The sequence below is a fragment of the Eutrigla gurnardus genome, assembly GCF_963514095.1.
Source record: "Eutrigla gurnardus genome assembly, chromosome: 2".
Taxonomy (NCBI): domain Eukaryota; kingdom Metazoa; phylum Chordata; class Actinopteri; order Perciformes; family Triglidae; genus Eutrigla; species Eutrigla gurnardus.
In genome coordinates this window covers 19,479,682-19,504,473 of record NC_139916.1, presented here as the reverse complement: position 1 = coordinate 19,504,473, position 24,792 = coordinate 19,479,682, and the positions used below count along the sequence as shown (strand labels likewise).

Here is a 24,792-nt window from a genome sequence, read left to right as displayed (position 1 = left end):
CCAACAGAGACAACTCGTTCTTATTTTACTGAACAGCTGAGTGGTGTGCTGCGATTACTGGAAGGAACCTCCAAATGTCTGCACTCAGTGGGAACGCCGTCAAGGTGCTGCTGTCCATCTAGATTGTTCCTAAAGACGACTTCGGGTTTCATGAATAAAAGCACCACTTTTCTACTAGTTTATTTTGCTTCACTCAGTGTGCTTTTAAGATATCAAATAACATAGCCATGTCAATACAGAGCTGCATTAATGTACAAGACTAATTAGGACAAGCCATTTGCAGGTGAGCAAGGGGTCTGATCGGGCAGCAATCATTATATGCTTATAAGACACATTAAAATGATCTGGAAGTGTATGACAGACCATAACCCTTAACACTAAGGCCAAATCATACAATTCTGTCATGTCTAGATACGCCAGGCGCAGGTAGATAATGTACTCATGGAGAATTCAAAGTGCCCCCTTTCAGTCAGGTTGCAGGAATCAAAAGGCCGCTTTTGCATTTGTCATCACAAAAGAGAAAAAAAAGGAAAATTAAAATTGTTAGCAGGGTAGAACTTCTCTCATACGTTTAGGGTCCGACAGACAGCAGAGCCCATTCTGTGCGTCAAAGAACCAAAACCAAACAAAAAGGATGGCTGAACAAGAGCAAGGCCGAAAAGCTGCTTCTGCCACAAATCATGTCAAGACACACAGAACTTAAAACCTTGAAACAAGCCTTCCCCTCTGGTGTTTAGATTGCAACACAGGTCTGGCAGGCACAACTGCCGCCGCGGCAGGATCCCCCATCAGTGATGCACTCTACACAGATGGAATAAGGTCACAGGACTCCTTCAACAAGCATGGCATGTATTGTTCTCTGTGCACATCACACTATTAGAGTTTGCATTAATCTGGGCACAGCAAGATTATTAGAGATCAATCCAGGCACAATGCCAGTATACTGCTAATGTCGTAACAGTTGGTACATTTCAGCATAAAAACCTTGGAACGCTTTGGTTGGAACAACATGTGCATTTGGCTTTTTTTTTTTTTCTTAAAATTTTCAGACTGTTGTTATGGGCAACAGGAACATTTGTTTATCTACGCACTTGAGGGCACTTCTAACATTCTGTTCGTCCAGTGAGCAGATCTATATCCATTTTCACTCGTCTTTAGTTCCAGACTAGTAATCTATGCTCAGAAATCAGTAGGCCGGCTGCTGCAGAGAGGAAGCCTCTCAGGTCATTCTACTGACAAGGCTGTTGGCTCTAGTTGACAACATACGAGACAGAAAGCAAACAAAATATGGGGAAGGTGGGGTTAATAATGTTACGTCAGTGGAGTCCTTTGTCACTAAAGTAGCTTTGTGTGTGCGTCCAAGTGTCTCTATTTGCCATATGTGTTTCAGTGCGTGTCCCTTTGCATCAGGGCTCCTCAGTTTGTGTCCATGTGGTCATCAGCTGCTTCTGGGGCTCCTCCCAGTGAGGCCGAAGGCTGAGGTTTGGAGGAGACTTCCTCATCTCTGCGCTGATAGAACAGCACATAGGCTGCTTTAGTCTGCATGGGGCAACAAGGATAGGATTACACCACACAAATGGGGACAGGTGACACCAAGGAACGAAAGCCAAGAAGGCTGAGGGCTTAGCTTCATCAAACACCGGTACAGGATACCTGTATACAGAAGATTTATGAATATTAAAGAGTCAAAACTAACCACAATCTGGTCCTCTGAGGCAGAGGCGACACTGCTGTCATCAAAGTAATACCACTTTCCATCCACTTTATTCTTGCCATAGGCTGTGTCTGTGAGAGGGAAGTGTTAAAAAAGCTATTCAGTTCATTTGTTTATCCAGGAAGAGAAACAACCATTTCACTCACACCACAAGCAAATGCAAAAAAAAAAGACTTGACAATGAGTTCACAGAGAACAAAGATGTGTGAGGCTCATATGAAAATGTAACCGATTGGTTAGTGCCCATGGAGACACTGTAAACATGTTCAGCAGACCATCCGTTAACACTTACTGTGTGCATGTTTATAGACTACCAAAGAACTAGAGCAGTTTCATGTTAAAATGGGTTATTTACAGCTCTTTGTGGTATGTTGATGTGGAGTGATATTGGCCTGTGATTTCCACTCAAGAAGAAGGTAAAGTGTTATTCAAGAGATTGAAATGACGACAAAGTCGAAAAATGAAGAGTGACTTACAGTGACCCCCTCCCATTCCTCCATAGTGGTTTGATACAGCGATGAGGTCATATACGTAGGGGGCAGCCTTAGGGTCACAGACAAACTCCGACATGTCCAGATCCCTAACAAAGGAAAGAGGGATTCTCTTAACATCACATTACATGTCAAACAGATGGGCCTACTGTAGGTTTAAGTCAACCTGAGCGAGCATGACTCGGCTGTTTTTAAAAGCAGAATCCCATTAACATTTTCTCCGCCTCCTTCTGGTTTCTAGTCAATCAAGTTCCTCAGCAGAGGTCATTATGTGCAGCACACACAGTCCCAAGAGTGATACAGGAAGTTGCAGCTTGTACTGGGCCGACTGAAAACAGGTTCATGACTCATGCAGAGCTCAAAGGCTACTCTGCAGATAAGGACAGTAAGGACAGAGGTGTAATTCTTCTTTGGCGTATGACCTCAGGTCCCTGAGGTAAGAGTCCATTTCCTGAAGATACAATACATGCATTGTTCTGCGAGTTTCAGGCCACAGCTCCCCCTGGTGTAAAGGTGTGTTCACACCAAACACGCAACAAAATAATGTTCATGAGCAACACTGGCTGCATGCATACCTGATGGGAAAGTCCACCACTGTGTCCAGCTTGTCCCTCCAACACCGGTTGTAGGAGAACCTCTTTAGATGAACTACCAGAATGCGAGGCAGCGACCACAAGTCAAACTTTTTTGTGGCCTGTTGGTGTTTCTTACATGTTGGACAATACCTGCATTAAAAAAAAGATCATATTCATATAACACAGATAAGAAACTAAATTGGAGGTTCGACACTGAACTAAGCTGAATCCTTACCATGGATCGTGTTCTCCAAGTGTCTCCATGGTCGTGAAGAGCTCAATGCTTTCCCTCAGAGCCACCGTGGCTTTCTTCTTTTGGGCCTGCAGCATACTCTCGTGCTTCTCATAGGCCTACGCACAGTTTTCACACAAATATAAATAGACTGATAGCATACATGGTCACAGGACTTATAATGAATATTAACCTACTGACCTCTGCTTCCTGTTCATCATAGCACAGTTTCTTTGACTCAGTGTCCCAGTCGATGGCCACAGTGGAATGTGCTGCAGAGAAGAGGACGTAGGAGAGGCTGTGTCAACACAAAGCGGCTTTGAATAATAAAACTAACATTGTAGTTGCGAGGTCAAATGACTAGCACTGACGATTGAGCTTGAGGACATTTCCATCACAGGGCAGTGGGCTGATGTTAGCGGTTCCATACGAGTTGACTATGCTGAAAGTGAAGAGCTTGGCTGGTGTAGAGCGCTGCTTGGCTGGTGTAGAGCGCTGCTTGGCTGCGTCTCTTTTCGACCCATTTTCCAAGTCGGAGGTCTCGTCTTCCTCCTCTTCGGACTGGCCATTCTCTGGCTCTGGACTCACCTGATGGTCCATGGCCTCTTCCTCACCTGCACAGACAACAAAGAAATCTCATCACTTTACAGTTTTTGCGTTGGCTGATCAATGTTTCCTGACCAACACTGTTAGCTCCGTACCATCATATAGCCCATTCGTTTCATTGCAGGTCCCTGAGTGGTTGCTGCCGTTACTGGAGCTGGCACTGCATGAGGCCCCGTCCGACGGGGGGCTGCCACAGCCACCCAGGCTGGCATTGAGACTAGACGATGTGGAACATTCAGGAGCCTGGCTGGAGCTGGCAAAGGTTGCTGAGGCTGACGCCCTGCTTTCACTATTAGGGCTCGGGGAATGTTTTACATAGCGTCTGCAACGGAGAACAGAGGAGATTAGTTGTCCAGCAAATACACTCAGAACTCACTTTTTATTAGCAGTAACAACACCGTCATGTGTCCCCTTCCTTGCCATCCACACAGTAGGTCCTTACCCAATTCTCTCTAGGATCTTGTCATAAAGAACATCTGCTATGAGGTTGTGTCTGGGCACAGTGATGAGTAAAGGCTGGCCAAACAGCATGGTGCTTGTGGAACTTCCGGCATGCTTCGAGTGGCGCTCCCTGAAATATACAGGCAGGTTCATCCTCTCACTGTCCTCTTCCTGTACCTCATACCTGCAAAGAACAACACAAACACACATGTTACACACACCCAAACTGAATTAGAAACCACGTACAGCATCCTACTGATGAACCCAGTGTTCAGTCTGTAGTACATATGGCATAGGGCAGTATGCGAGGTCAGGCCTTAAGACATCTCATCTTTTAGTGAACAACAAGACTCACACAAAGATGTCATCCTTTTCCATGATTTGGTTGAGGCCATCATCCCGTCTGTAGATTTTATGAAACCTGTGATTGTACACGTCAGCCACCACCATCTTGACAGAGAAGGAAGTTGCAAAATTAGCATTATTTCAACCCAAGAAAAAGAAACTGTAAAGCTGGCAGTATAAAAAGGAAAATGTTTCTTACATTTTCTGGAGGGAATCCACAGAGTTTGGATAAGGCGCTGCACAGGTCTGTCACTGTACCCAGTTTGGGGACCACCACTCGATACTGTCAGACAAAAGAAAATAAAAGATATTAAAAATCTATCTGTGAGCTGCTTAGTTAAAAGATGGAGCGTTCAGAAACTTCAACAGCTAGTGCAAAGTCAACTGGAATGCTAATATTAGTTACTTGGCAATAATTAGCTTCATTTGTAGTTGTTCCCAATCTAGATGTATATCATTAGAGCACAATTCCAACTCACCTGTGTGGGTCTAGACTGAGGATCTGATCGCACCAGGAAAATCTCCATAGTGCGGTCCTTTTTCATGGGCAGAGGCAGTGTGAGGTAGCAAAATGGGTCAAAGGTGACAGACACCTTGGCGCACTCTGGGCACACCAAAGTGGATTTGAAGAGGCCATGGAAAATATCAACGATAATAGAGTCATTGCGTAAGCGGTGGTTTGTCCAGGCCTCCTTTGCAACAATCTGCAATAAAAAAAAAAAAACTTTCATCAAATGCCATTTTAAAACCTCAGGAAGAAAAAAGAGCAAGGCTATATTGTAAAATAATTCACTGAAGCATTTTCCTCTTCTGTTCCTATAAAACAGCGTAGATCAAAGCACACTATGTGCAGCTTCAAAATAAAACCTGCTATGTCTCGCAGCTCAGTCAGCCTTTGAAATTTAAAGACGTATTAAAATTCATACGTCAAAACAACAACGCCGGGAGTACTGTGAATATAAATATTTAAGCAGCATCGTATTACAGCATCAGACTTGAGTCAAAATAAAATGCTCCTGACAAACAAAATGTCCACAGTCTGAAAACCAGCATCACACCATTTCTGTACCTCGTCTGGACGGCCCTCTGCATCCCTTAGGGCCAGATAAGGCTTCTTCTTGACACGGTTTAGATCTTCATGAAGCCCATCGAGCAGGAAGGCCAGGAGCTCCTGCGAGTCCTGCTGCTGGTAGCCTGAAAACTGGGGGGCAAAACGTCCGACCTGGGTCTGGAAAGAAAAAAGTACATTTGATCAACTTTATAATTCTAAGATTATGAATGGATAATTTTCAATCTGTACACTTTCGCTTCAGCTGGAGTTGTTCATCACAACTCACTTTGAAGGTACGTGGGGCTACATAGCTGCTGCGGCTCAGCCACATCTGCTTTACTAGGTCTGCATAGGCCTCGGCAATCTCGCCTCTCATTCCCAGGGGATTCTCTCGGTTAATCTCTGCCTCATACTGGTCATTGAGGAAGTACTCTGTGAGTGGGGATGCATTGCTCAGGCACTGGAAGAAGACACAATAAAAAAAGGTGGATGATTGTGTGAATAGGAAACAAATAATTATGGCAAATGACTTTCTCTGAATGGAAGTTGTTTTTTACCTGGAGGGCAGAGTTCATGAAGCATGTGTTGCCCAAATTACTGAGACCACACAGGCCAGGCTGCGACTGTGATTCTCTGTAGTTGTAGGAGGAGCTGTATGAATTGTAGCCTCCCAATCTGTTGGAAGAGCAGCTCTGTTATTGTGGGTGTCCAAAGACACTGTGTTTGGGATGAAGTATGAAATATGAAATATGTTGAAACGTGATATTCAAATATGGTACATGGATAAAATATCAGATTGACAAAATTCCCCTTCAAGAGAACACATTAACAACTTATCATGCGTACCTCTCTGAATTGTGAACTAGTAATAACGCTGAGGCTATCCTGAACAAATACATACCCAAAACCTTAATATGACAGGACCCCAGGGCAGTTGGGTGGATTGTAAATATTACTGTTACTTTAAGTGTCAAGCCACCTCTGGAGGTGGTTAGGACTAGCTAAAGAACATGGAAGCCTTTTGAATTAAGTAAAGCCATTCCACCTAGTCAGCACCGGATTCAGATGTTATTACTGCAGTTGCATCTTATTTCCCTTTTGAGCATAATGCCCTGTCCCTGAATACACTGGCAGTGTGAAAAACACATTTGGTGAGCAAGACTTTCTCTGTAACCTTAATTTCTATTATGTATAAACTATTAAAAACTATATTCATTAAAAAACTTATTTGATGTTGAGGTTTGTTCTTGAGTGAGATGGGGCAATATCAGCTACAACTAATGATACTCAATGCAACACCTCTGCAATAATAACTCCCTGCCCACAAACTACATTATATTATGTATTCATCATCAGTCTACCCTCTCCAAATACATAACCAAATAAACTGAAACTCTGAATATATCCATGTCTAATTACACTGCATTTCCCATTGAATTGCACAAAACAGTTAATCAGCAATCCTATTAAGCTCTAGGTAGCACTGAACTTCAGAAAGCAAGCGCCTTAACGCCTCATAACGCCTTTCCCAGCAAGCAAAGCACTTTAATGGACCCATGTTGCAAGAGTACAGTCACAGTGTACTCTTTAATGTTCTTCACCATGCAATATGATTAATACTATTCTGACACTGCACAGGAGTGTATGTACATATTTAATACCAGCCCCTTTTATGTGGGTGTTGCTTTTTCTGGGTGACACAGGTGTTGCATTTGAAAGCAAATACCCGATACAAATTTACAGTGGAATAACTGACAACCATTTAACAAGCAGAAGTCCTATGAAGTAGTGTGCAAGAATCTCCTTTTAAGTTCCTCTACAATACAAGCATGAGAAAATGCAAGTTTCAGCATAACATACTTCTTGGAGATTAAACAACTGAATACCACAGAAGCTGAGGAAGTAACTGATGCAGAAGTACATTAGGTTAAGTTAGCTGGTTAAGTTAGCTGGTGGTTGGTCCAAATCCATGTGATCATAACTGAAAGGTCCTGCACCACATAAAGCACACAGCAAATGTGCAGCAGAGGTATAGGATGACAATCTGTGCATGGGGCAAATAATGAAGGGTAGATAAATAAAGAGAAAAGAAGTCTTGCCTGTTGCCAGAGGAGGTGCTGTTGTTTAGTGGGTAGCCAGGGCTACAGCTGCTGTCTCCATTGGTTACTGTTGAGGAGATACTGGCTGCTGAGTTGGAGGAGAGTTTTGGGGAGGTAGTGAAATTCCTAGATGGGGTTGTACTGGATCTGGTGAGCAAGAGCATTGTTTAGAGAAGCACATTTGTTAAAAAAAATAAATAATAAATTCCCGACCTTAATGAAAACAACAAGCATTTGCTTACTTGGGATGGGAAGCTTGTCTGGGCCACGTGCCATCGTCATTTTTCCGCTCAATCACAAGCACCTGTGTAAAAATAAGCTGAATGAGTGCCAAGCTGGCACAACTGACCTCACAATCCTCAGTGTAACTACCATACAGCTCCACCTCTATGGCACAACATAAACATAACAATATGTTATTGCAGGGCTAATGTATTCTACTGCAATAGACTCTTAAGAGCTCATGTTCTTCTGTACAATGCCTGTAAATTAACTATGTATGCACAGTGAGCACCAGTATGTTACTGGCCAATGGTGTTCAAAAGAAATGAATAACATCACTGATCTGAAGGTTATTTGAATGACATAGCTCTACACTACCTGCCCCTGGAAGAGCCCAGCATCCTGTACAGTGCTGTCTGGCTTGTTCAGCTGCTCGTAGGTGTTGCTCATGTATTTGTTCCAGAGCCGTGTCTCCTTCTCCGATGGGATACTGAACAGCGTCCTCATCTCCTTCTCTATAGTATCTGGAAAGAGTGGATTTGCAAGGCTTGTTTATTATCTTTTGTTTATTAACTTTCCTCCTTATTTGTTTACACAAATCACAGCCATCCTGTTATTTTCAAATACAAAGTTGAATCCATAGAACACTAACATACACCCTCACCTATAGTATCAGCTTTACTGAAATGACGTGTTACAACATTGTCCATGTTGTCATTCTCACACAAGTTCAGCTCCAGCAAAAAGACCTCCACCTTACAGTGCTTGACAAACATGCCATGTTCAACAACCTGAAAAAAGGGAAGAAGACATTTAGGAGTCCAATCCGGAAGTGAATAGTCAAGTAAAAAAATGTTTAAATCGTCACCAGCATTACCTTCCTGACGATAGGTCTCTGGCCCTCAAGGCAGCCATACCAGCTGACAAGCTTATTCCATGCCTCAGTGGGTACAAGGACATAGTCCAGCTCATCTATAAGGTGCTGTTTCAGCTCCTGAGTCTTCTGGTCTTTAAGGCAACAAAAACAAAATAATGACTACAGGCTGAAAACGGCTCTTTAAACCTCTATGTGGGATATGTGCTGTTCTCAAGAGCAAATAATTCAATGTCTCATAGAAGTTTGTTTAAAGATTAAAGTTTTTACCTGAGAACAGGCCGGAGTTATCGATTGGTCCAGGATAGAGGCTACGTTCTCCGACATTGTACATGTCCCAGCTGTCAAACCCAACATACTTCTTCCATTGTTTGAACCACCTGCTGTCTATTAGATACCTAAAACAAATAGGTTGGTAACAGTTAATAACAAACACATCACACTTCCTCAAGACACTTCATCATATCGTCTGAACCTTTAAGACTTGATAAAGCACTTTTTGGTCACCTGCTATGTTCATGATAGCGAGCAAGGACAGAAAAAGAAGAGATGATACAATGTGTGGGGTTTGGAGGGAAAGTGTACAACCTAGAACATTATGCAACAACAAACAGCTTTGGCATTTGCAGATGGATATAGTAACAGCAAGTTAGTTTGACTTAATCTCCTCCCAAGAGAATCTCCTTTAGTTAATAGGCTTGTTAGCAAGCATCCCTATACTAAGACGTTGGAGTCATTTAAACTTTTTTTTTTCCTCTGTAAAGTAAGGTGTATGAGCTTTGCACTTTAACCCGAGGTTAATTTCACAAAGCTATGCAACGTTGTAATTATGCTGGTGGAAAATGATACATTTCAGCATGAGTGATATGGGATAGTGGCATTTAACTACTGTACCATTAAACACTATATGGACAATAACTGACTTTCAACAAATAACGTTTAATGTCTGTCAGCTGCTGAAGCAAGTGGCTTTTAGACGTAATAAATGTGTCATGTTCTGCCCGTAGTTCCCATTTTCATAGAAGGCAAATTGAAATGCTTATCTGAAATTTCTCTGTTGTAAAATCGCATTGCTTAGGTGAAGCCTCTTTAATACACCTAGCTGCATTATGCCCAGGCCCGGATTGTCTTTATGAAATGAAACAATGTTAGCTAACACAGGAAGCTGGCCAGTTGAGAAACCCGTTAGACAACTTCACCATGGCATGTCACCACAAGCAGGTAACGAGATCGCAAAATTATCCCTGCCAACCGGAGCATTTCCTGGACATTAACATTATTAATCTGGCAACGAGCCGGTCTGTATGGCAGGACAACCAACATCTGAATCCAGGGCCTGTTCTACCAGCCTACTAACCACCACATAAGCTAACGTCCATTATCGTGTCACACAACTGGCATTAATGTTTACAAATGAGTCACTTAGCGGGCCATGTTAGTTTGGATATTTATGACCAACGTTAACGGATGTTATATCGGGCACCAAGGAAATAGTTACGTCGGACTTGCTAGCAGCTAGCGTGCTAACTTGTTCAACGTTAGCTGGCCAAAATATCGCTAGCAGGGCAGCTTTCGATTTGAGACTAGCAACCATTGGTGCCGTTAGCTCGCTAGCTTTAGCATGTTAGCATTTCCTGTTTCCCGTTAGCTAACTGACTAGCTAACGCTAGCCTAAACACTCGGGTTGCGCTGACCGTTGCCGATTCTTACCATTCGTCACCCTTCCTTAGAGTTGTTTTCAAAAGTGACCCAATAGTTTGTTTTTGATTTTCGGTCGAAGGTGTTGGCATCTGTGCGGCTACCGGCTCCGAGTCAGAGTCCGCCGCGCCACCCGACTCGGGTCCGCCTCCCTCGGCCATCATGCAGCGAGTGTGTGCTGCCGGTATCGTGAACGCGCGGTTGGAAGAGTCTTCAGAGCGCCGCTCATAGGAAACGTTCTTCCTCTACGGTCGGTCACGTTACACAAGCTAGCGGAGCTGCTGTAGCACTCCAGTGTGACTGCTCTGTCATCACCATTGCCACACCGGTCAGTCACAGAGCAGTCGGATGGCAGAATGTCTTAGGTCAGCAGTGGACCCAAGGGTGCTACTTTACAGAAACATCAGTGTATTATTATGACCTCAGAACATCCTCTGGGGCGGAAACTTCAGCACTGACTGAAGCGGTTTAGTTTACATTACGTCTGCATGTTAATGGAATATTTTTTTCCCCAAACATGTCGGGGTGCATTGGAACAAAGACAAAACTGGGTATTTAGTCAAAACAGGTTTTATGCTGTACAAAACACAGAGGAGTTACTTTACAAAATAAACCAATCTACATACTTCAAAAACACAATATTTCAATCACACAACATTCTCTGCCAACAGCTAAACAGTTGTGGGTCTACTTTCAACTTCAGGCAGCGGATCTATCTCTAACAAAGGAGTCGTTAAAGTTTGTTAAAATATAATTAAATTAACCTCATTCAGACCTGTAAAATGGTATTGTGTCATATGGTTTAAAGATGGTGATACATATGAACATTGAAACAGCTAGTCTGGCTGTGCATGACATAAGAAAAAAAAAGAAGCACAGGTAGTTAATTCTATTACCTAATGACATGATGGCATACAAGTAGCACGCTAATAACTATAATGCATTCCAATGAGCACAAAGCCACTTAATTTCACCCAAACATCTCCTTGTCTCAAAAGAGATGAGACAGCAGCAGAACCAGTGTATTAAGCCATTTCAGATTCTATTGGTAGGACTGGAAATGTAATAATGCATGTGAAAAGACAAGGGACACAAATAAGTGAATGTAAACTTTGCATAACATGAAGGGATCTGTCCCATCTCTGTGGCTTTAACCAAAAAACAAATCCCTGCAATGATCAAAATTCAAATTGAAGGCTCCGAGTAACAGCGACCATCAGAAGATACCAACTGGCAGCTCCTTGCTAAACAGGCCATCAAAGTCCAGCTCTCTGCTCATCAGATCCTCCTCTACACTCTCCAGTGCCCACTGATGGTCTGTCAATTCCAGTGCCTCCCACTCAGCCTGAAATCAAGATCACATCAGATGTCACGCGAACAACCAAGCAAAGCCCCGAACACATTTACGAATCATGCTGAAGCTGCAGTATATACCTTGAAAGCTTTATTTGTATCCGCAGGCATGGCCATGGCGGCGCCACTCATCTGCTCCTGCATGATCCTCGACTGATCCGCACCTGTTGGGATCGAGTCACACAGCCAAAACAATCATCATCTGGGAATCAAAAATAAGCATCTGAATACAAGGCCAGGATGCATCTGTATCTAAAACATCGAATGAAATAAGTCTAAGATGCGCGTGTTGAAATTCAATTATTTTTTTCCTGCTTTTGAAATGAAACGATGTGACAACATCAACATCGTAAAATGTGCTACAATTACCGTTATCTTGGCCTAGAATTAATGAGTACATGCTTCGTAGTCCAAAGACGTTCAGAAAATACCATGAGGCCGAGCTCACCCTAGATGATAAACACACAAACGAGAAGGTCACACATTAGCTGAAGCATTTTGAGATCAATGTGCAGCAACCAATACAATACATGTCTACAGATGTTTGTGTTTTTTCTTGTTTACCAGGAGGCATCCAGTGAGAGCAGCTCGATCCCTTGCTGAAGCATGGGCTTGAAGCGCAGAGTGAGAGGGAAGGGAACCTTAGCTGTGTGAAACAGAAAAAAATGTAACATTCACATATGAACAATATCATACCTGGTAGCATACATTAAAAGTTTTTTTTATGCATGTCATATTCTGCTGCAAGATCATTGCGAGAGTGAGAGGATTACTTGTTACAAATCCTGAAAAGGTCCAGTTGATCCAGCCTCCGATGAGGATCATGGGAAGCACATTTGTGACATTTCCTTTCATCATGTCCGTCAGCATGCTGGGATCTGTGAGGAAGATACAGCAGCAAAATGCACTCAGTGAAGGTCTTGCTGAGGACTTTGTTTATACAGTATATGTAATGAACCACATTAACACTATTTTATAAATACTGCCATAAAGCACAAAGACTTTAACTCTCCCAATGACAGACATTTTTAATTTAACTAACTTACCTGTCATTGGAGAGGGTGGAACAACCTTTCTTTTGGTCTTCTTGAAAAATCCATCTTCTTGATTATTGAAGTAGAACTTCCTCATCAAAAAGGACTAAAACAAGGAGGGATTTTCAGTACTGTGTCGTATGACAATAGAGTGTACATTTATTGGAGATGGATGATGAAATCCCCTACCTGTTTGGGAATGTATTTTCCATTTTCTCTGAGGATTCTGCTCCGAATAAGAACCTGGCTGGATTTGGTGATGAAACAATAGTTATTTACGTGAATTTCCAGTGATTGGTTCATTTATGTTTTAATAGGATCCACCTCACAAGTTTACGTACCTGTCAGAAACCTGTTCTAACGTCAACTTCTTGTCACTTTGAAGCAGAATGGACACATAATGTCGAATCACGCCGACCAGAAAGGTGATGAAGACAATGGGTAACACCACCCAAAGTCGGATATTGGAGTCCAGCAGAAGCTCCGGCTCCGCCATGCAGCCTGGTGGCGTCAAGACGAGAGCGTTCAGTACAGAGAGCAGGCGCGTTTAACGGCGAATACGGCCGTTACTACGGTGGTTATTATGTCTGCTTATTGTGCCTGCTCATAACGCGTAGCTACGTCAAGCCTCGAGCTCACAGACGGACGAGCTGTCAGCCCATGTAGCTGGCTAGCCAGCGTCACTAAGGTAACGTTAATAGTAGGCATACAATCAACGAGATAACGTTAAACAGCACAATCTCAGATGCATTTCACTAACTAATCTAATCCGATCCTCAAGCGAACATCAGCAATTACGTATGAAACTACCGCCGATTAACACAGTTTGCTAGCTTGCTAGCTAATGGTAACGTTAGCCAGCCGGCTACCTTCTTCTCGATGCCCGGGTCACAGTCGGTGGGAGCGGCCGAGTCGTCTCAGCGCTGTCCGGACTTCTTGTAGTGTTTCTTTTTTCCTTCCCCCAACTGCGAGAGACGCGAGGCATACGCTATGTGAGGTAGTTAACAATTAAACATTTAACGGTTCGCATCCACTGCTGCGAGCATCGCGCTGTGGTGTGTTGAGGGATGAAGGCAGATTTCTGCAGCTCGTCCGCATCTCGATGAGACTGCAGCGCCACCCCGCGGTGATGGGGGGAAGTGTCTGCCCAGTGATTCAAAAAAGTATTGGCATCAGGACGCACATTGAATACCATAAAGTACTTAGTATGCAGAGTGGCCCATTTCAGAAAGATATATGTAATATAATTGGATAATTTAATCATTGTTGTGTTCATGTGTACATCACTTTAATGTTGCAGTTGGTAAAGTAGGGGCTTGTATGCTGATCTATCATAATTTATTTTTTGAGTATAGTTTGTATTAATTGTAATCTGCAAAGTAACTAGTAACTAAAGGTATTAAAATAATGCAATGGAGTACACATTACAATATTTCTCTCGTTTCTCACGCATTTTACAGCACAAGATTAACTGTACTTAGTTATTTTCCACTACTGTACAGAACACAGACATTTTATAGGTAACACCAAAGCAGAAAAATTATTAAAATATTTTCAAAATATTTCTTCATTTGCTTCTAAATTTCAAATTCAACAGTTATTTTAAGTTTTATTTGAGGTCAACACAAAGTCATTGTAAATTGTATAGAATTTAAAGCATCTTTATAGTGGTTTCATTGTGCAGACGGAGGAATTATTAAAGGTAGTGAAGAGGCCAATTAACATGCTGATCAGTAATTGCATATAATTAAAGTGCAGAGGGCTAAAGATGATGTCATACTGAAACAAGCAGTAACATGAGTGAAACAGACATATTTAGAAATGAATGATGGCTAGGAAGATCTTGGGAAACAGGAAGCAGCTACTGTGACCAGGTTTAAGAAAAGTATTATGGATTTAAGCATATTTTATTTTCTTTCAAAATATTTGGCACAATATTTTAGAGTATTCAATCTGGCAGGCCTAAGTGCTTATATATGGTAGTCTCACATAGCCAGACCAATTTCTACAGCACTTTGTCAGCAGTTATAGGTTACATACAAGGCAACAGGTTAACAGCCTGAGTAGATTAAGCCCACACCTGCAGTAATACATATTATTGCTCAGATATTACTGCACAGTTGTATATTAATCTGTGATATTTATAATATGTATTATTAAGTACAGTAGATGTTTTGTCTATTCAGTCATTTTCACCTTGATAGAGGATTTTTGTTCACCGTGTCTTCCTGATCAGTAGGTGGCGGTAGTGCGCAACGAATCTGTTTGCTATCAGTCATAAAACAGAAGAAGACTATGCTGCCCGGAAATGGGGAAAGCTGGAAATCTCCTAGACCCCAGTTACCAGCAGATGCGGTCTGGTTATATATATATATAAAAGAAAAACGGTATGTAAAAACGGTGTATTACTTGCATTTGTATTTCGTTTGTTCTGTTAACGTAAACTAAGTAATTAAAGGGTACCTACGCTGACTTTAACGTTAAAGTTAACGCATTTAGCTAAACTGGCCTGTTTGCTACTGTGTTAGCAGGGGCCGCTGCTTGCAGCAGAGTTTTTGCATGAAAATATTTTTCAATCCGGTCTGAGCTTTAAACGAACAGCTTTCTTGTAACTAAACTGAACCTCCATCTGAAAACTATTCTGCCACTCGTTTCTATTGAGGTCTTATCTGTGGCTTGAAGAGTAGTCTGGAAAAATCTGCACATTAGCTACATTAAGTCAAACAAGACATATTACAATACCATGTCAAGGTGTCCTGTTGATATCTATCAGTCTCTGAGCGTCACAATTCAATGGCTAAACAATATTTTTCCCCTTGCAGAGTTGCTTGATCAAGCGTCTCATCTGCATTGAACCATGGGAGCTGATAAAAGGTAAGCTGAACATACTCCAATATAGGACTGGCACATATTCAGTGAATTCCCACTGACCTTCTTCTTCTCTGTTTCAGGCTTAGTCGAGGTGAACGCAGTGGGAGATATGGTTCGGATGGGAGGCGAGACGATCTAGAATGGCAAGAAAGACGGAGTAGAGATGTGGAGAGGGATTATGACCGACGATGGGGTGATGATCGTCACAGAGAACGCTTTGATGAGCGCAGAGACCAGAGTCCAGAGGTGAGTCAATAGAAATACCTCATGTTACTTTCACAGCAGAAAAAAATACAAAACACTAAATCTAATAACATGATTATTTTGTTTTTTGTCTGTAGCAGAGGGGCCGAAAACGGCGCAACAGTGACAGATCTGATGATGAATACGATGGTGACTATCCAGACCAGGACTACAAAATGGACCAGGAAGAGGAGAGCAAGACTATTATGCTGAGGGGTCTCTCTCTTCATGTCACAGAGGATGATGTAAGACCACAAGTCTCACCGATGCTTTTTTGTTTTAACAATAAACACAAAAGACATAGAACACCCAAATACCATTACACAAAATAGCAGAAAGAAAGGCATGGGATTAATTCCTAGAGTTCCTACAAGCAATCCAAAACTGACAGTTTGAAAGTTGACCTGGAGTCGATGTTATGCTCGGTCACACCGGAGATCCCTTTGTGACTGTAAATATGTATAAATTGTAAAAAAAAAATCAGGCAGCTTCTGCATTGATCTGTTTCATTGACCTAAATTCTAAAAACTTGGGCCAGCATGTCAATTTATCTGCCATCAAGCAACTGACTGGGAGGTTTAGTTTTTTTCCTAAGTTCTAACGGTTTTCATCAGGCAGTTTATGGAGTTTTGGAACGTTCAAATTGTTTGAGTGCAACTAATACCAGCTTTTTTGTGACTTTTTGATCGACAAAACAGTAAGAATTCCCAGCAGTTGTAATCAGATGATGTCCCTCTGCCTCAATTCTCCAGATCCGCTCAGCAGTCGAGAAGCTGGAGGGGCCCCAGCCTGTTGATGTTCGCTTGATGAAGAAAAGGACAGGTGAGTGTTGAGTGTCTCGCATTTGCCTCCACCCTCTGTCTTACAACCCACTTCACCTCCTTTTATTGCAATCCCTGAAAAAGAGCCTCATATTACAACTGTCAGAGGATCCTTTAGATGGCCTGGTTTTAATGGTATCGCCAGGTAAGGAGGTAATTGTATGTACTATTCCTGTACCATTTTTGTTAAGGTAAACCTAAATCCACCATCCCCCTGACCTTGTAAGCACCTTTCCCACCTCCGTTTTTGATTTGAATTGGAGTGTACAAGCCCATTGTGAGTTTGAATGTTGCACCAAAGCGTTCTAACTAACACGCCTCCCGTCTATATTTGAATGCTGTCTCTAGGTATAAGCCGTGGTTTCGCCTTCGTGGAGTTTTATCACTTGCAAGATTCTACCCGATGGATGGAGACCAATCAGGTTGCCTCAACAATCACCAAGTTTAGAGTTATTCTTGGAGATTAGAGCCCCAATCAACCGACACATGTCTGTCTGATAATTGAGAGTTGTGCATTATATTTAGATATTTATATAGAGAGCTAAAGCTGTTGGTATGTAGTTCCAGGACTGTATCATAACCTTGGTCACGCAAAACTGAGGTAAATATTTTTGATATCACACGCTTGGCTGATTTTAATTTAGTATACAGCAACTTTTCCAGACATGATAGTCTCTCAACTACTTAGTTTACTGACTGTTGTGAATTCAGTGATGATTCACTGTATAAAGGTTTGATTATGGAAATGCAATGAAACCTTTTGTCTGCTCTGTTACAAATATTAACCAAGACACACTGCAGAACATATTTATGACCTTAAGCTAAGTAGCTTTTTGTCTCTCCTTATGAAAGGAACATGCTTCCTCTTCACAGAGTGGCCCATGTAGTCTTGTTCTGTCCTGACTATCCAGTACATTCTGCTCCAGCTCAGTCACTTGGATATTTTCTCACCTCCATTTAAACTCCGAAGACATGGAGTGGGACATGGACGAGCTGGCAGCACTCCGATCCCAAACACTTAGAACACTTTTTTTTTGTTGTTGTTGAGAACTCATTCCCTCGTACACAGAGCTGCAGCCTTCTCTCTGAACCTCACTCTCTACCTCTGTTCCCTTTTGTTCCCTGAGACACTCTACCTAAGCAGCTAAGAGTGTAAGCCTAGCCACTCTTTCCCGTTCCAGCTGCTCTCACTCTTCTCTTTGAAATGTGAAATAACTGGTGGCTTTTCACTCTGCAGAGCAAGCTGGCGATCCAGGGGAAAAGCATCACGGTGCACTACAGCAACAGGAGACAGAAGTTTGAAAACTGGCTTTGCAATGCAGTGAGTGTCATTTCTGACTAGTTCTTTTAATTTAATTTCACTTTTCCATTTTTCATATTCATTTCTTACCTTATTTTGCCCACGTATTTCTGCCAGGGGTTAGCTTGTCTGCTTCGCTAGCAGCTTTGGGATGCTGAGGGGCAGAGTGCCCATTTGTGGGTGTGTGATGTGTCCTATCCATATGTGCACACACTGACCTGATGGATATTTATTCATAGATATCATTTGTGGAATTTGTATGCAAAATAGTACAACCTGTGGCAACACTTTGTGTGGGCAATGAGTCATTTACATCTAACATCTGGGTCATACACTGTGTAAAAAAAAATAGAGAATACATTTTTAAAATGACACAATATATAGTAAAAAAAGACACCTATGCAGCAGCATACTAGTTTGTTGGTTTCACCTGTAGGAATATTGCAAATATGTAATGGTCAGGTTAGTAGCATGATTGCATACTAATCTGTAAATAAGTCAGTATGGGCACGTGTGTTTCTTTTTCTTTAAAAACAAAAGACTATAACAATGTCATTGGTTTATCAGTGTGGTCTGTACAATTTCCGGAAGAGGCAGAAGTGTTTCCGGTGTGGAGCAGCTAAAGTTGGTGAGTTGCTGTTTTAAGACTAAAAGTACATGTATATATTTTGTTCTTCTATGTAAGTACCTTCCACTGTGTCCTGCACTATCCTGGCACCTACTGATGGTAACCTATGTGTTAATCTGCTTTGTCATTGCTGTGTAAGATGGGGAGTCACCGGGACTAAGTGGTTTAAATGCTGAGTCTCAACAGCCTGGAGATTACAATGGAGACAGTGAGTGTGTTTTTCACCACATATTCAGAATGGTATGTTTCCCCAGTAAACAAACATCTATTCATGAGTACTTTTTTTGTTTACAGCAATCATTTTGAGAAACATTGCCCCTCTTTCAAATGTTGATGGAATTCTGAACATATTGGCCCCCTATGCCAACCTGTCAGCGGGCAACATCCGCCTCATCAAAGACAAGCAAACGGGACAAAACAGAGGCTTTGCCTTTGTTCAGCTCTCGTCTCCATTGGTATGTTATTGCTGTAGTCAATATGTGGTCCTGATATGAGTCAGTATGTTTCTTCTGGGGGAGGCTGACACACGACTATGTCGCATCTCCACTTCCTGTACAGGAGGCTTCTCAGCTGCTCACCATTCTCCAGAGCCTTCAGCCACCTCTAAAACTGGATGGAAAAACCATTGGTGTGGATTATGCCAAGAGTGCCAGGAAGTGAGTCATCTCTCTCTTTCTCACTCTCTCTCACACACACACACACACACACACACACACACACAGTTTGAGTCAACTTTATTAATAGTAAAATGGGACATGGAAGCTCTTATGCATCTGCCCTGTGTGAAGTTATATCCCCACATAGGTTGTCTTTTCTATTAATTAGTTTTGTAGTACACCTATTAAAACACATTCTGCCAGACGGTGCTTATTTGTTCCTGCAGTCATTCAGATACAAGTTTAGTTAAGACAAATAACGGATCCATTTTCATCCTGCATGTGCTGCAAAATTCAGTTTGAACTAATCGCTCTGTGTCTTTTCCAGAGACTCGACACAGTCTGAAGGGATCAGAGCCAGTGCTCTCTCTGTTGCCAGCACAGCCATTGCTGCCGCCCAGTGGTCATCCAGCCAGGTAACGGGGTTTTACTTGTGCTTTTTAGAGTATTGAGTATATTTGAGTATTTTTAAGGGGGGGGGGGGGGTTAAGCAGTAGCCAATCAGCTACGGGGTTCACTGCAGTGACTTCGATGCATATGTGTGGAATAAAGGTTGTCTTGCTGGCTGTATAGGAGGTTATGTGCATCAATTCACAACCACTGACATGTAGAATTAGACATGTATGTTTGCAGATTGGCTCAGTTGCAAATACAACTTGGCATGTTGTTAATTGGGAAGCTGACATTGCTCTCGTCTCTGTATCTTCTTGCAGTTGCAGCAAGGTTCAGGCAACACCTCGGACTACGTTGCTCCTTCAGAGGGCTACGCACAGCAAACACAGGTCGGTTCACAGTTAACTTTGGTTTTGACAATGACTTTAACAAGGAAGACCAGTGATTGATGTCATGTTTTTCTTTCTTTCTGGGATGTAGGGACAGAGCTATCAAGTGTGGCAGCATCCTGAAGCATCGGCTCCCATCATTGGAGATGGATTACTCGGAGGTGTCAAATCACTCAGACTTTCTGACATTTTTATTATTTGTTTTTACTAATGCTGGGATTGCTTATCCAACATCATTATTACCTGTCTTTAGCTGCTCCAGGAATGAACACCATGATCCCTGCAGGTGTGGTCATATCCCAGACTGCTCAGGTTTACCAACCTGTCATTATCAGCCAGCCTGCCTTACAGGTAGTACTCAATTTATAATGGTATTTCTGCTGTTGTGTAGTGGCTACAAAAGTAAATGGTGATATTTTCCCCCTCCCCTCACTCTCAGTCACACCAGTTAGTGAGGGCTGTCGATGCAGCACAACAGATTGCTAGTGTTTGCACTGCAGCACTAGTAACACCAGCAGCTTCCACTGTTGCAGCTGCTGGCTCTGCTGCCCCGACCGCTAACACAACAGGTGAGATTAGTTAGCGGCACATTGGCTCCTCTCTATGTGGATGAATAGATCAACCTTACGTTAATTTTATATGATTTATTCATGTGCCTCTTATTGTATCTGTAGCCGCCCCCGACACCTCCACGTACCAGTATGATGAGGCTTCAGGGTACTATTATGATCCACAGACTGGCCTGTACTACGATCCCAGCAGCCAAGTATGTTCCCTGTGGTCTTTCTCTATGTGCACAATGTATTGCCAAACACTATGCCTTTGTATGTAATTAATTTGATGTTTTCTTGTGCTTGTCATCAATAGTACTACTATAACTCTGAGACTCAGCAGTACCTCTACTGGGACAGCGATAAAGCCACATACGTGCCGGCACCAGCTGAAGGGGACGCGAGCTCAGCCAACAGTTCCTCAGCCGCAAACGGTAAAGAGCCCAAAGAGAAAAAAGAAAAGCCCAAAAGCAAGTCTGCACAGCAGGTAAATGATACTTTTTAATTCTTTTTTGTTTTTATCTATTTATTAAAACGATATCTGAACTGACTGAGTGCAATTGCAGATTGCCAAGGACATGGAGCGTTGGGCAAAAACCTTAAATAAGCAAAAAGAAAGTTTTAAGAGCAGTTTCCAAGGCTTTGGACCGTCCAAGGAGGAAGAACGGAGAGAGTCTGCAGCTGCCGACGCAGGTTTCTTCCTCTTTGAGAAAAAGGTATTTGGTTGTCACCATTACAAGTGTGTTTTGAATTGGATTAGTGTTGAAGCAAACAGTATTAATATACTGAGACGAGGCTAACTGGGAATTCTCATTCATTCAAATTTGTGTTGTGAATTTTTTGTGTGAATTAATTTGTTTTTTGGTTTGGTCTCATGAGCAATTTTTGCTTCTTTCTTTTAGCAAATGGGAGGTTTTGAGATGCCATCTTTTATGGTTGAACCATTCAAGATCGCAGAGCAGGAGACTACAGCTAAGGTTTGTTTCTGCCTTTTGCCTTTTATTTCCTGCACAATCAATAATAAAGATAAATTCAATAACTTTTATGCTTTTTCCTATCACAGAGCAGTCTGGTTGCTGCTTACAACGGAGACAGTGACCCAGAGGAGGGCGGCTCAGATAGAGTAGCGGAGGATGACAGCAAAATAACGGACTGGAATAAGATGGTGTGTCTGCTGTGTCGACGGCAGTTCCCCAACAAGGATGCTCTGCTGCGTCACCAGCAGCTCTCCGACCTCCACAAGGTGAGGACGGTGAGAAACAGCAGGCGTTTAATCTGCAAGGAGCTGTGAATATTCTGGCTGATGCCATCTGTTCAGTGTATGAAGCTTCTACGCAAAATGGCAAGGGCATTATTGATCGATACCGTCTTGAATTAATATTTATGTGTGCATGTGATATATATTTGGCATTTAAAGTTGCTTTCAATTGTTAAAGCAAAACCTGGAAATACACCGAAGATCAAAACTCACAGAAGCAGAGTTGGAGGAGCTGGAGAGGAAAGAAACTGAGGTATTTGGTTAAAATAGAATTTACTCCCGTTCTTTTTCTTTTGTTTTTCCGGATACATTTAATAAAGTTTATTGCTCATTTTAACAGCTGAAATACAGAGACCGAGCTGCGGAGAGAAGGGAGAAGTACGGTGTTCCTGAACCTCCCGCACCAAAGAAGAAATTCTATCAACCGCCAACTCCCACGGTGTAAGTGTAAAGAATGAAAGCTCACTGCGAACATCTGTGAAATGTCATCTTTAACACCTCCCATCATTCACCTTCAACAGAAACTATGAGCAGCCCACCAAAGACGGCCTCACAAGTGACAACATCGGGAACAAAATGTTGCAAGCTATGGGCTGGAAGGAAGGCAAAGGTCTGGGGCGCCACCAACAGGGCATCACCACTCCCATCGCGGTGAGGCAGCCAACACTTATTCTCTTCAAAATAACTTTCTTAACCCTACCAGCTCCTAACAGATGGACTGTGCATGTCAATGCATTTTTTTTTTTTCACTTTCAAAATAATTAGCAGTGTTACCTGAGGACTGGCTGCATCCAATCTGTCTCCTCTAATAACCTTCTTTTCCCTACAGGCCTCATTAAGGACCAAAGGCACAGGCTTGGGCATTAAAGGAAGCTCATATGAACTCTCTGCATCCGACACTTACAAGGATGCAGTTCGTAAGGCCATGTTCGCACGCTTTACTGAGATTGAGTGAACCGGAAGGAGATGAGTCGCCATACCGAACCCTGGAAATCTTAATTTTGTGGCCAAATGATACTGTGAAAAGAAAAACAAGACGCACAGACGAACTGTAATTTTTATCTTCTCTTTGTATATGAAATGTAGTTTTGATTTATATAGCTAGATATTTTATCAATCCAAAATATGTTTTCAGTTGAAACGTGTAAATGTTGTATAATGTTTGTACATATGATAATGTAAACCTGCTGAGGTTTTGTTTCTTTGAAAATCTAAATAAATGTGACGATAAACCCAACATTTTTGCTCAACGATACTTAATCTGAAAAATGTTTTCTTCTTTAGCAAGAAAGAGAAGAATAACATCATGGAAAATGAGCACATTGTTATTAAATGCCCCTACTGAGTTGCAAGTTTATTTCATGGCTCAAAGACTTGCATTTATAGGTTGGTAATTGGAGATTAAATATAAAAGGTTATTATTATGCCTCAGTGACGGCCTTGGCCAGAGGCATTATGTTTCCGGCTTGTCAGTACTTTCATCTGGTTCATTCTCAGGGACGTCTGGAGGGAACTTCTTCAAATTTCAATTACAAACGTCCTTTTGGACTCGAGGATGAACGGATTAGATTTTGGAGGTCATGTTCATGACCTCACAAAACACGTTTTTGGCCTCAAGAATATCATTTCAGCACAAATTAAATAGGATAAAATGACATTTTTGGACACATGGACGTAAACTGCTACGTGACCGGGTCGCAGAGGCATACAATGGCGAGGAGGTAATTCTTGCTAAATGTTTCACTATGTCAGTTATGGTTAGAGTTGCACTTTAAGGAAACATTTTACTGTATCTGTGAGCGTTGTCCTCCAGCCTGGAACCTCTTGTTCTCTGTGCTCTTTTTTTGATACAAAACATCCACAATTGTTAAACTCTAGCCTTGAATATGGAGGCGATCATTTCATTTTGTGCATTTAGGTTCATTATACAAAAGCTGCAATCATCCTGATTCTCTAGTCATCTCTATCTCTCAGTGCCCACTGGATATGTTCACCATTATTTTGTGCCAGACCTTCAATTGACTGCCTTCATATCCTTTTTTCCTGACATGTTTCACCACCAGCTCACTTCAGTGATTTTGAATATGCCCTTCAGAGTCTGTTCATTTGGGCTGATTCCATCTCTACTGTTTCCTGGGGGAACCATGAGGAAAGTGTGTCTATGGTGACACGCAGCAGTGTAGTGTAACTAATTCTTCTCTGTAATCATGCGTCCAGTGCGTGGTTGTTCAGGCCTTTGTTGCTGAAAAGATTCCCACCTGTCTCCTGGGGATGGATCTCTTAGAGGCGGATTTGTAAAATAAGTAGTCAAATTCCACTGTTTGGTTTCGGTGAGGGAGGGATATTATTATAGAGCGTGTCCGTTGTTTTCATGCGTTTTAAATGCAACAATTCACTCTCATTCCCTCCACTAGGGGGCAGTGTCAGAAATTTGTTCAACCTGTCAAATGACAAACTCCTCACCAAAAAACATTCAAATTATGTTCTGATGATGAAAATCTAGTAAGAAAATATTAGTCCCTGAATGATGTTAGATGTATTTAACATGTAGAGTAAATGTATTTTATTTCTGATTTCTTTCTTTAATCTGAGCGCCTTGTATATATAATTGCTTGTCGGATCCAAACTTTTTTCACATCTTGCTGTGATTCTAGTTTTATATCCGTGCTGCTCGTTACATCAGCAGCATCCCTCACACTGCCATGGTGATGTCCCAGCCGCTGCTGGGCACAGAGTGGGGAGGAGGGGCTGGATTAACATCTCTGGCACTGGGTCATAATACGACAGTCCCAATGGTACCGCTTGAGGAATCATCCACATTTGTTTTTTCATGAAGAAATCCTCCCCTTCGCTTCAATTGTGATCTTATGTGTCGTAACAGGTGGCGAAGACGGCCAGGATGCCAGAGCTCCCCCGGGTCTCCACTTGAGTGATGTCCAAAGTGTGC

General features: G+C 42.2%; 3 protein-coding genes across 4 annotated transcripts; 1 reads left to right on the top strand and 2 right to left on the bottom strand.

Moving 5' to 3' along the window:
- Nucleotides 1-155: 155 nt before the first annotated feature.
- On the bottom strand, nucleotides 156-10,544 carry usp4 (ubiquitin specific peptidase 4 (proto-oncogene)). Its single transcript, XM_084040125.1, has 22 exons — nucleotides 10,361-10,544; nucleotides 8,921-9,048; nucleotides 8,654-8,784; nucleotides 8,441-8,567; nucleotides 8,155-8,300; nucleotides 7,797-7,858; nucleotides 7,555-7,701; nucleotides 6,013-6,130; nucleotides 5,742-5,915; nucleotides 5,474-5,632; nucleotides 4,884-5,108; nucleotides 4,604-4,687; nucleotides 4,415-4,509; nucleotides 4,061-4,243; nucleotides 3,714-3,940; nucleotides 3,384-3,626; nucleotides 3,214-3,284; nucleotides 3,016-3,131; nucleotides 2,781-2,930; nucleotides 2,191-2,294; nucleotides 1,697-1,785; nucleotides 156-1,539 (listed from the first exon to the last, which is right to left on the bottom strand). The coding sequence occupies exons 1-22, from the start codon at nucleotides 10,510-10,512 to the stop codon at nucleotides 1,417-1,419; spliced, it is 3,054 nt and encodes a 1,017-aa protein (XP_083896251.1). The 5' UTR covers nucleotides 10,513-10,544; the 3' UTR covers nucleotides 156-1,416.
- Nucleotides 10,545-10,900: 356 nt separating this feature from the next.
- Nucleotides 10,901-13,803, bottom strand: emc3 (ER membrane protein complex subunit 3). Its single transcript, XM_084040230.1, has 9 exons — nucleotides 13,605-13,803; nucleotides 13,077-13,236; nucleotides 12,925-12,982; nucleotides 12,748-12,841; nucleotides 12,475-12,579; nucleotides 12,266-12,347; nucleotides 12,071-12,150; nucleotides 11,783-11,865; nucleotides 10,901-11,693 (listed from the first exon to the last, which is right to left on the bottom strand). The coding sequence occupies exons 2-9, from the start codon at nucleotides 13,229-13,231 to the stop codon at nucleotides 11,565-11,567; spliced, it is 786 nt and encodes a 261-aa protein (XP_083896356.1). The 5' UTR covers nucleotides 13,232-13,236; nucleotides 13,605-13,803; the 3' UTR covers nucleotides 10,901-11,564.
- A 1,241-nt stretch (nucleotides 13,804-15,044) lies between these two features.
- LOC311033044 (RNA-binding protein 5-like) lies at nucleotides 15,045-23,191 on the top strand. Of its 2 annotated transcripts, none has more exons than XM_084040211.1 (25): nucleotides 15,045-15,122; nucleotides 15,558-15,609; nucleotides 15,687-15,852; nucleotides 15,951-16,094; nucleotides 16,602-16,671; nucleotides 17,019-17,092; nucleotides 17,908-17,991; nucleotides 18,538-18,598; nucleotides 18,738-18,806; nucleotides 18,893-19,053; nucleotides 19,157-19,254; nucleotides 19,583-19,670; nucleotides 19,968-20,036; nucleotides 20,128-20,197; nucleotides 20,290-20,387; nucleotides 20,476-20,605; nucleotides 20,711-20,802; nucleotides 20,904-21,074; nucleotides 21,154-21,303; nucleotides 21,490-21,564; nucleotides 21,651-21,830; nucleotides 22,024-22,098; nucleotides 22,186-22,286; nucleotides 22,367-22,496; nucleotides 22,675-23,191. In XM_084040211.1, the coding sequence occupies exons 2-25, from the start codon at nucleotides 15,593-15,595 to the stop codon at nucleotides 22,798-22,800; spliced, it is 2,499 nt and encodes an 832-aa protein (XP_083896337.1). In that variant the 5' UTR covers nucleotides 15,045-15,122; nucleotides 15,558-15,592; the 3' UTR covers nucleotides 22,801-23,191. The 2 variants fall into 2 exon arrangements, with proteins under 2 accessions (XP_083896337.1, XP_083896336.1); XM_084040210.1 differs by having other exon boundaries at nucleotides 15,948-16,094.
- The last annotated feature ends 1,601 nt before the right edge of the window (nucleotides 23,192-24,792 follow it).

Coding starts and splice junctions, on each gene's coding strand:
- usp4 (XM_084040125.1), bottom strand. CDS start 10,512: ATGATGGCCGAGGGAGGCGGACCCGAGTCGGGTGGCGCGGCGGACTCT. Junction 6,131..7,554: donor AGCACCTCCTCTGGCAACAG/GCAAGACTTCTT, acceptor CTCTTCCAACAG/ATTGGGAGGCTACAATTCAT. Junction 5,916..6,012: donor TCATGAACTCTGCCCTCCAG/GTAAAAAACAAC, acceptor GTCTTCTTCCAG/TGCCTGAGCAATGCATCCCC.
- emc3 (XM_084040230.1), bottom strand. CDS start 13,231: ATGGCGGAGCCGGAGCTTCTGCTGGACTCCAATATCCGACTTTGGGTG. Junction 12,348..12,474: donor CTTTTCAGGATTTGTAACAA/GTAATCCTCTCA, acceptor TGTTTCACACAG/CTAAGGTTCCCTTCCCTCTC. Junction 11,866..12,070: donor AATTCTAGGCCAAGATAACG/GTAATTGTAGCA, acceptor CGATCCCAACAG/GTGCGGATCAGTCGAGGATC.
- LOC311033044 (XM_084040210.1), top strand. Junction 18,807..18,892: donor TGGAGATTACAATGGAGACA/GTGAGTGTGTTT, acceptor TTTTGTTTACAG/CAATCATTTTGAGAAACATT. Junction 21,075..21,153: donor AAAGCAAGTCTGCACAGCAG/GTAAATGATACT, acceptor GTGCAATTGCAG/ATTGCCAAGGACATGGAGCG.